Source organism: Ipomoea triloba, chromosome 11 (assembly GCF_003576645.1).
Source record: "Ipomoea triloba cultivar NCNSP0323 chromosome 11, ASM357664v1".
NCBI lineage: Eukaryota > Viridiplantae > Streptophyta > Magnoliopsida > Solanales > Convolvulaceae > Ipomoea > Ipomoea triloba.
The window spans coordinates 15,699,319-15,710,120 of record NC_044926.1 but is presented as its reverse complement, the minus strand read 5'-3'; the positions used below and the strand labels follow the sequence as shown (position 1 = coordinate 15,710,120).

General features: G+C 37.6%; 1 protein-coding gene and 1 long non-coding RNA gene across 2 annotated transcripts; one reads left to right on the top strand and one right to left on the bottom strand.

The window, feature by feature from the left end:
- Positions 1–752: 752 nt before the first annotated feature.
- Positions 753–1,223, bottom strand: LOC115995985. Its single transcript, XM_031235127.1, has one exon. The coding sequence runs from the start codon at positions 1,221–1,223 to the stop codon at positions 753–755; it is 471 nt and encodes a 156-aa protein (XP_031090987.1).
- Positions 1,224–3,170: 1,947 nt separating this feature from the next.
- LOC115996360 lies at positions 3,171–6,044 on the top strand. Its single transcript, XR_004093599.1, has 2 exons — positions 3,171–3,413; positions 5,542–6,044. It is a non-coding gene; the product is annotated as an uncharacterized LOC115996360 (long non-coding RNA).
- Positions 6,045–10,802: the final 4,758 nt, after the last annotated feature.

Below are 10,802 nucleotides of genomic sequence, written 5' to 3'. Positions count from 1 at the left end.
ACTAGTTCAAGCAAGATGTTCAGAGACAGTTATTCAGTTACAACCTCTTCAAGATTGAGACAGAGTTTAAATAAGAGTAAACCCTTATTGAAAAAGGTTTGAGCGAAATCCACAGAGTATACTCTGTATGAGCTTAAGTGAGATCTTGACAAAGCTTACCTTTGATTCAAGATAGAATTTCTCTAGGAGAATGAATGTGAAAGTATTCACTCTTGAAAGCATGGTGTGCTGCTATTGAGGGGGAGCCTCAATTCAAGAAGATCGGGAGATCAAGTTCTTGTCAACTCTTCAAGGCAGAACTCTAGAATGATGATTCGATGATTTTCTAGAGTCAACCACATGAACACAATTGTAATTGCTGGTACATTTTGTATTGTTGATTCAATGGATAGTTGGACAACTAGAGTGAAGCCCCCCAGATATAGGAACTGAGTTTCCGAACTGGGTTATCAATTGTGTGTGTTCTTACTGCTTTATGTTTATTCTTCTAAGTGTGCTTTACGTGTCTAAACTACCTAGTGCACTATCAATTATACAGATTAGGTAGTTTCCAATGAACTTAGCAATTATCTTCTCTAATTGGAAACTTACCTAAGCACGTTAAATTGACTCAAATGAGTCTGAATTTCAAGCGCGTCTTTCTCGAACTCATAAGCCTTCAAGTCACTAAAGATTTGAGTAGTACTCGTTGTCCTGAGATCTCGATGGTCACGCATAGCAATGACTTTCATCTCCTAACTCTTGGGTACTCATCAGATGATCTTTAAGTTGATCTCCTTCTGTGTGAGCTTTTTGTCGTCTAAATCTCCGATGTCGATTAGTAACTTCATGAAACGTGCCTCCATATCAGGTATGGAATCTTTTGCTCCAAGTTTGAAGTCTTCGAATCTTTTCATGGCTATGGTTAGTTTGTTTTCCTTCTTTTGTTCATCACCTTCACTAATCTGCATGAGGGTGTCCCAGATTTCCTTTGCGGATTTGCACTTTCTTACTCTCGGGAACAATGACTTGTCTAGAGCCTTGTAGAGAATGTCTCGTGCAATGTTGACGAGATTTGCACGAGTCCTCTCCTCAGTTGTTAATGAGGACTTCTCCTTGGGTCTCATTTCAGCTGTTGTCGGACCTTCAACAGCTCGGTTCGAATTAACCTCCAAAATTTGAATTGGCCCACCAGTTATGACATCCCACATCTCATCGTGGATTGCAGACAGATGAGTCTGCATGCGCACTTTCCAGTCATCAAATTTGTCAAGGTTAAACATGAGAAAATGCTATGATATTCCATTTTTGACATGTGTGCAAAGTGTGAAAAATATTTTTCAAGCTTTTGAAAAGAGATCACCAGGCAGTATACACAGAGTGTTCACCGTTCAAGGTAACCTACTCTGATACCACTTGTTGGTCCCGATTGATATGATGTGAGTCTAGAAGGGGGGGGGGGGTTGAATAGACTCACAAGGATTTTGAAACTTTTTGCAAGAACGAACACTTAAGGAGGTTGAACTTGATCAAAGATAAACGCAACGGATAGATAAAGTTTCAACAGGTTTTAATATCACTTTGCACAAATTTGTGATTATGAAAAATTAGGTTTGGTTGTTAGTATGCAATGTAGTACGTGAAAGTAAAGAGAGAGAGAGAGAGAGAGAGAGAGAGAGAGAGAGAGATTTATAGTGGTTCGGCTATTAACTAAGCCTACTCCACTCTTCTTCACAACTTGGGAAGGATCGCATTATTGTCTCCGTAATAGTACAATATCCTCTCTACAACGTGCTCCTTTGATCACCAAGCCCGGCAGCCACGTTCCACTAGGTTTTTCAACTCCTTCAAAGTCTACTCCGCCTCTTTCTACTTCTCCTAAGCAGAGATTGGTTGAAATGGTTGAAGATTTTCTCCAACGTGGAAATCTTGTGTTAAGCTTCTTGATTCAACGCTTGAACTACACAAGATCTCCTTTTAAAACTAGATTGAGAGTTTGAGCTTTTGAATATTTTGCACACTGATTTTTGCTTGCTAATGCTTTTTGCATATGTCAACCAACTGCTCCAAATGAGAAGGAGCATGGGTATTTATAGGTGTGAACTTTAGTTCCGTTGGAGGGAAACTGAAATTCGAAACCCTATATCCAGTGTGTAATATCCGTTGGGTAAAATATAACCATTTGTGAGTGTCAGTACTTTCTAGCCGTTTGTCTACTTTAGTGTAAAGACAATTTGTCTTTTGTCTTACACAAAAGGACATGTCATTTAATGCTCATTGGGATCACAACCTAGGATCCGTTTGACATTCTGGTCATACCTAACCTCAAGGCTATGGACAAGACAAAGTTCCAAAGAGTGTCTTTAGAATCCTAGTGTCTTGGGTACTCGTGAGAATGATTGACCTTATCATTCTCTGATCATCTCCTCGAATTATTCATCTTTGATTATTCAGTCTTCAAGAGTTCGACCCTTCCAGTGTTCGGCCTTATACATCTTCAGTCTTCATATCTTCAATCTTCAAGTCTTCGAACTTCAAGTCTTTGGATCAAAGTTATCGTCCTTGACAGCTCCTTAGAATTTGACCGAGAGTTGCTCTTGATTTGTATAGACTTGTCTAATAACGAGTTCTTGACAATGATTCATCCTTCTATGAAACAAAAGAAAAAATAAAAGTTTGGGGGATCTCCTCGGGTCTTTGGTATCATCAAAATCAATGACTCGGTGTTCCTAACACTATGTATACAAACATACACCACTCCATGTTAGAAAATGCACCACAATGAAAATACACAAAAACACCAAAAAGCACACCACACACTCAAAATAATGCACCATAACTCCCCTGCCCCTAATGATGCATATCCTAACACTATTTGGTGTATATTTGCATACCTAGTGATGTGATTTTTGGTGATGCGTACCTAATGGTGCATATTTGTGTGGTGTATTTTCTAACATTGAGTGATGTATATTGGTATACATAGTGGTGCGACCGCACTGACAGCATGTTAAGGCGCGACCACAATTAATCATGACCCTATATATATATATATATAATTACATTCATGTAAAAACAGTCTTTAAAATACAAACTTGTGGACATATCTAGTGCGTTTGTTTTAATTTATCTACGGTTAGGATTGATTTGTGGGCTTTTAATTGATTGATCTACTGGCATGTATGTTTAAGGTGTTTTTATTTTTGTGAGGGGCAATTGGGGGTTTAATGTTTTGTTCTCTCTCCCAACTTTATTCCAATTGTCGGTTGTTTCTCTCCCTTCTGTCTTCACTCGCGAACGCGCTTTTCTCCGATCTCTTTCAATCGTTAAGCTCTGGGTTCGGTATTGCGGCTCTCCTTCATCGTAGACGGTAGTGGTTGGCGACCACGGTCGAGGTGAGCAGCGAGGACCACAGGGACATGGTGTCGCATGATGTAAGGTTTTTCCCCCTATTTTGTTGTCGTTTTTGTGTTGTTGTTGTTTGCATTTGTTTTTTTTTTTTTCAGATTTGGGTGGGGCTTTTCTGTCGGTAGTTGGGTTTCTGTGTATTCGCTGTGGGGGTTTCTGATTTGTTCAATATTTTGTTGCTTTAGCATATTAGGGCTTATGTACTGCAATTGACAAATTAATAATAGCAAATGTAATATTCCAAAATTTTAAATATTCAAACTGTCCCACTGCATACATGTTCAAACTTCAAAGTTGTTTAGTTCATGATTTTTTTTTTCCCGACATACACGGTGTGCTTTTCTGGGGTTTGGGTGGGTTTTTTTGTGTGGTTTTGTTTCTCTCTTTGAGAATGCATATAGTGGTTAGGATAGTGTAATATTTTCTTATTTGCAATGTTGTTGGTGAGCCAGTCCAATCTCTCATAAATCCCTTCTCCAGGTGTGGCGTTAGTACTCCTGATATTCACATAACAAATGCATAAAACTTTTTGTCAAATTTTTAGTTTCAAAATAGTGCCATAATTTATTTTTTTTGGGAATTTAACTGTACATATATGAGGTATAAGTCTATATATAAGTGCTTATATACTATATTACTTTAGAGAACACATTGCTATTCATTTATAGGGAACACATTTATACTTTCTAGGGGACACAGTGTATAATTTTAATTTTTTTTTTACTTTAGCATTTAAGTTTAGATACTATTTGATCTTCAGTTTGTCACTCTTATACTCTACGAGTGGGCAAGGCAAACACGGTAATGTCAGTTTGTCACTCTTTTACTATACGAGTGGGCAATGCAAACACGATAATGTCTGTGCGCATTGATTTGTTTGAGTGTGTGCATTGATCTGTTTGAGTCTGTGCATTGATTTGTTTGACTATGTGCCACGCTATTCTATTTATATGTGTAAGTTTTTTTTGGCATTTACTTTTGTTGTTTTGCCGTTTTTTCGTTGTTATCTTTTCATGTTGTCAATTGTGGTTCGCGATATGTTTGTTGATGTCAATGTTGGAAATTGGGTTTTATAGATTGTGTGCAGGTTTGGTGTTTTCATTCTTTTAAGTTGTTTTTTACACATTCAGGTTTATATACTCTAGTGTGTGCATTTCTCAGTACGAATGTGTGCATAAACTTAACCTGTGTGTGGGTTGGCTTTTTTGAATAGGTGGGTAGTTGATCTTCTCTTGTGTTATGACTGGTTGCTCAAGTCTCAACTGCACAGTGTTCGTATGGCACGAGCACACATTTTAGACCGCTCAAACTAGGGATGGCAATGTGCCCAGTCCCCGACGGGGATCCCCGTCCCCATCTCCAACGGGGACGGGGATGGGAAAAATTTTGGGGATCGGGGACGGGGAATACATGTAATTCCCCGTCGGGGACGGGGACGGGGATACCCCTCCCCGCCCCGCCCAGTCCCGTCCCCGAATCATTATTATAATTTAAAAAAAATTAAAATATATATAAATAAATTATAATAATTTAAAATATATATATATAAATAAGCTTAGTGTATAAGCTTAGTAATTCAACTAATTCCACTGTACTGCCATTAGTAATTTCACTAATTTCACTATAATGTTGCGGAATTACTTTTATATATATATATATATAATTTTTAAAATAAGACTTAAGTTTTTATTTTTTAAAATTAAAAATTACACTAATTTAAGATTTTAACTAAAAATTGATCGGGAACGGGGAATCCCCGTCCCCGCCTAATTCCCTGCGGGGGTGGAGATGGGGACTACTTTCAAATCCCCGCCAGGGATGGGGACGGGGTCGGGGTTTCGGGGACGGGGACGGGGAGTATACTCCCCACCTCCGCCCCGCCCCGTTGCCATCCTTAGCTCAAACACACACTTTCTTGTTGGTGTACGCATGCCGTTTTTGAATTTGTTTGCACACACTGTATTCCATGTGCGCACACAATTTCTACACACTGTGCACACTCCCACTACTAGTTTTTGTATGTGTTCCCTCTTCATGTGGGCTATTTGGCAAATGTGTTGCCATGTTATTCGCTGCCTTTTGTCCTTCTGTCCTATTAGTCTTTTGTAGATTTGGTTTTGGAAAAACCCCAAACTTTGGAAAGGTCAATTTTAGATTTGGCCCAATTGGTGAAGCAAGGTCAGGACGGTGATTTCAATGGAGAGGTGTGTAGAGAGATGTTTGAGGCCATAAAGTTGCTTGTTGGCATAAAACAACGGCCTTCTAATTACGTTCCTGATGGTGAAGTTCCGGCTAAGACCACTTTTTGCCAACGCGAGGATGCTTTCTAGAGTAATCCTGACAATTTGCGTGCTATCGATGAAATTGAGCGGGCCATTTTGCAACGATTTGACTTCAAGGATATGCCGATTTACCGCACCTTTTAAATAATTCCAATGGGTGTTTGTGTGCGCTGCCGCCCAAAATCGTGTGCACACTAGTGTTAAATCTATTGGTTCATGCCTGCATGCAACATTGTCAACCAGGATTGGTAGCCTTTTATGTATTCAATTATAAATCCTTTTACTTAAAAAAAAAACCAATTTTACAGTCGAAATGGAAATCACTCCATGTATTTTCAAACCAGTGTATTCAAAATGAAACATTATGGCACCCACTACGTTACACTGTGTGCAACCATTTGTATAGATGTGTGCATCATGCCGATTAAACGCAACTTTTAATTATTCCAAAATCCAATTAGAACTTGTGTGCACTACCCTCTACGCCCGTGTGCACAATGGAGGCAATACTGTTGTTCATATCTGTATACAACATTATGACATTCAATTATAATAAGTCCTTTCAGATAAAAAAACATATCACCACCTTGATAATGCATGGTTGGTCAGTATCCTTTTAAACATGCACATAGTTCTTTTGTTGTGTTCACACAGTTCCCTATACGCTTTGATGTGTGCATCGACGCCACTAGGTTTGTGCCCGATCAGTTTCTGACATGCAGAACTATAATATGTCCTTCGTTAAATCACTTGCTTAATCATGATCACACTCAACTCTAAGTACCCTGTTAACTACATGTCTGCGTTAGGTGTCCCCATTGTTATGCTACTGCCAAAAACATACGCATTGTGGCTTACTTCCCAACTCATGTAAGCCCCAACTTACTTTCCCACTTTAAACTACATGAAGTTATTTCATTTTGTGCACCCGAATTGACCTCGCATTCGAGATTAGTGTCCATTTTTAATACGGGGTAGGCATTCTTCAGATACTGTGTGTGCACAGTGGCACTTATGTGTGTGCACAATCTGCATTATGAAAACACATAAAACGTAAGAATCTGCTCGAATTTCATTGTGTGTGTTAAAATACTCTTATGTGTGCACTAAAGGGTGCATCATGGTGTCAGTGTGTGTGCACATTACATAACTGTGTAGCGGGGGGTGTAATTTCCCTCTTCTTAATTCAATTGCTTAATCATTACCATACGATTTTTTAGTTCACCCCATGTTGAATTTCCAAACCTATCTTCTGTTTACAATTTTCACATACAATAAATCCCTTACATAAATTGATATCTAAAAAAAAATAAAGTCATGTAGTAATTTTTTTTAAAAAACTCTAAAGTCGTAAAGAACTTCTAACATGTTTCTGCTGTAGCCATTACATATTCCTTCACTCCAATGAATTTCGCAAATTGGTCGCTAGTTTGGTCCCTTGCGTGAAAGTGGTCAGTTCTGCCAATAAATTACACAATCAAATTCCAATCCTACCTTGATTAAAATACTAACAATCATCTGTAATATCCTAATATAATACTATCCATATTTAAACTTTGTTTGCTTTGCCTTTTTTACCCCTTTTTAAAATTTTAATCCTAAATGCTACGTGCTGATCTTCTTAATCTCAGCCGCCCAACCGCTTTAATCCTATGGTCCCATTTTATCCACACGTCTGTATTTTAAAGGTGTTTGCATGTGAATGCAACCCCATTACATACATGCATGCATGCATGCATACATACATACATACATACATACATACATATGCAATAATGCAATATACATTATTGTATGAGCTCTATTTTGTTGTTTCATTTTCCATAGACACTAATTTAATTATAATAATGTTAAAGTATTATTTTAATTACACACCACGTTCATTTGACAATATATGTTATTGTATGGCTCTGAATTTTAGTTTCATTTTCCACAGACACTAGTTCCATTTTAACAACACTAAGGTATCATTTTAATTATACTACAGTTTCATTTAACAATATATGTTGTTGAATGAGCTCTGTTTATTAGTTTTATTTTCCACACATAGTAGTTTCATTTTAGCAAGACTAAAGTATCATTTTAATTGCCAAAGACCTTGTGGTCTAGTGGCACCCGGTGTCCCGGTTTACACTCCCACATGAATGGGTTCGAGCCTCAGTGGAGGCAACTGTTGACTCTTTGTGTTTCAGTAGGTTGAGAAAGTTTCGAGGGTTATCCATTACGAAAAGACCTTCCCCTGAGTGGATATGTGGAAGTACGCTATGATGATCCAGGGAAACGTGTGGTTTCTGAACCCATTGAGATGACCCAAGAATTTCGCTATTTCGATTTTGCTAGTCCTTGGGAACAGCGTAGCGACGAATAATTAAGATAGGTTCCGGTCCAGGGGACAAATCAATAGGAAATGCTATTTGCTTCGTAAGAATAAGAAATCACTTATATGAAATGAAAGAGTTTCACGGGAATTGTCTTGATCGTCGGATATCATTGAGAAAGAAATAGGAAGACGTGTTATCGAACGATTTCCTGCAATTGTAGGAGCTGCTCTCGTTGGTCTTGTCTTGCTACGAGGTTGTGTAACAAATATCGTAGTATAGTTGCAGCAAGAAAGTTGTTGTGACGTGAACTGCGCTGTGCTCATCAAACAAAGTTATGGCTGCTCCATGCATAATTAAAAAATGCTGAAGAAGGTGACTCGCGTAGACAGCTAACTCTTTTTCAATAGAAAAGAATAGCCAAACCAACCCAGTCATGGTCTGTAGGAAATAATTCTCAAAATAAAACAAGAAAATAACCTACGAAAGGTTAAAAATAACATGGAAGTAGAAGGGGACGAAATGGATGATCTTGGGTAGGTTGCAAATACGAGTCGAGTCGCCTCTCTCCTTAAAACCTTATTTACCGTCTCCCGGGGTGCTGGAGCGTTGCGATCTATGTTTCCCAGAATAAAACATACTACGGTTCCTGCGTTTGAGCAATACAAACTTGGAACCCGACGAACGAGAACGTGGGATAAACACATGTAGCTAAAAAGAAGGAGTAGAGTTTCGAGGTGAAAAAGCTTGTTTTTCTTGTTGTATCAAATGCTACTGCTCAACCTATAATTATATAGGAGATGAGAAATTAATTGCATATTAATCATGGCATTAATCTAATAATTAAATTAGACTTATAACCCCTATAAAAGCAGACCATTACCTGAGAATTGATTTAGAAAATTTAAACATTGGAATTAATTCAAAATTAATCCCGTAATGTTCAGAATTGATCCCCTAAATATCTGGCCGGTGACCGAAGGTGACTTTGTCTAATCACGGGGCGTAAACTCATTTTTCTTTTCACGGACATTCGTAGAAATCACAATTTATACATACATTCGAGGCTCGTTTTCTAACAAAACGTGTCAGAAAACCTGATCCATTTTCTAGTAAACAAGTTAGAGTATGTGTATCGCATTCTAACAAGTACGTCAGAAAATCTGGACCACAGGATTTTTTAATCCTAGCTAAATCCAATTCATTTTCTAGTAAACAAGTTAGAATATGCTCACCACATTCTAATATGTACATCAGAAAATATGGATTATAGGATTTTTCAATCCTAACTCACTTGCTACGTCTAGCTTTGAGCTCAGGTGCTAGGTTCCTCATTAGACTTTCACAGAAAATATCTTCAAGGAACGATGAATTTCTAATTTTTCATGTTCTTATGTATGTCTGGAACGTGGACTTTGAGTACTAAGAACAAAACCACTTTTGGCAAGCCAAACCCCACATTTCAAGTATTAGTAGCTCATATCTATCCACCACTCGTAAGGAGCCTTATCGAGTTTCTTGCGGGAAACCTTGGTTAAAAGGTACTTGCTTGTCCAAAATAATGTCTTATTACCCCCACATTGAGGTAGGCCCGAACATATCAACGTCTTGATATTCGTGTTCGGTAACATCATTCAATTGAGGTGAATACCACGACGTACCCTCAAGTACAGTATGAACACAGAAATCACCCAGATGTGTTTCTTATTCACCACATCGATCGCTTTTAACCGCATTAATTTCATAATTAGTTTGGTTTTTCCAACTTTATTCTTATAAAGAATAACATTCCGCTACAGCGGTCTTGATAGCAACAAGCAAGCACCTCTCGCAGGGTACAGGAAACACCCCTGCAAAAGGTGCAAAGGGAGACTAAGTTGCACCCCAAGAGAGGTGCATGAAATCACTTCTCGCAAGGTGCAATTAGCACCTCTCACAAAGTGCAATTAGCACATCTCGCAAAGGTGCATACACCTTTCATTTGCCTCCAAATACACATAGCCGTAACAGCCATGTTTAACCCCACTAGCTTGAGCTTTAATTCCAATTTAATCCCACTAAGAACTATGATTAGTGCCTCAACAACTGGATTAATTAGGCATTAAACAAGCTATTTGGACGTTACTGTTAGTGCTCCTTGCAAGAACTCTTCATAATGCTTAAAATACCACTTCCAACATTCACAATTAAGAGATTAAATCTTAATAACAATTGAGCACCTTTCGTAGCACTAACCAAAGTGCTAAATAATTAGCACTAATCAACATATTGAGCTTTTCGTTAGTGCTACAACATTAGCACTTAAGCTCAATTTAACAGATTAATGACCCAAACATTCCACCATCTGTCTCAAATTAAATTTCACACTAGTAAAATTTGGAATTTTTGATCAAGTTAATTCTAACACAAATAATGAGATCAAATCAACCAAATTTTCAACTAGTTGAATCAAGCCTTTATAATCGTATTAAGAATATCACTTAAAATATTCTATACACTTGAGTTGTGACGCTCACGATTATTAGGCTATCCCAATTTAGACAAATTTTAGCCTTGAAATCTAGAACCGGAGTTCTTTACAAGATTTCAACATATAACACACTTGTTACATTTCATTTAAGTCATTTTAGCATTTCTCAAATAATAATGCTACATATTCATGCACAAAGCATTTATATTGAATCATACATCAAATATTATTTCATAAAATAATTTGCATGTATCATGATCCAATAATCTCAATGGAACAATCATATTTTTAATCAATAATAAAAATATATTACAAGGATACTAACACAATTTCATTTAAAATTGA

Bases quoted from the DNA above. Each gene is read 5' to 3' on its own strand.
- LOC115995985 (XM_031235127.1), bottom strand. From the start codon at position 1,223: ATGCAGACTCATCTGTCTGCAATCCACGATGAGATGTGGGATGTCATA.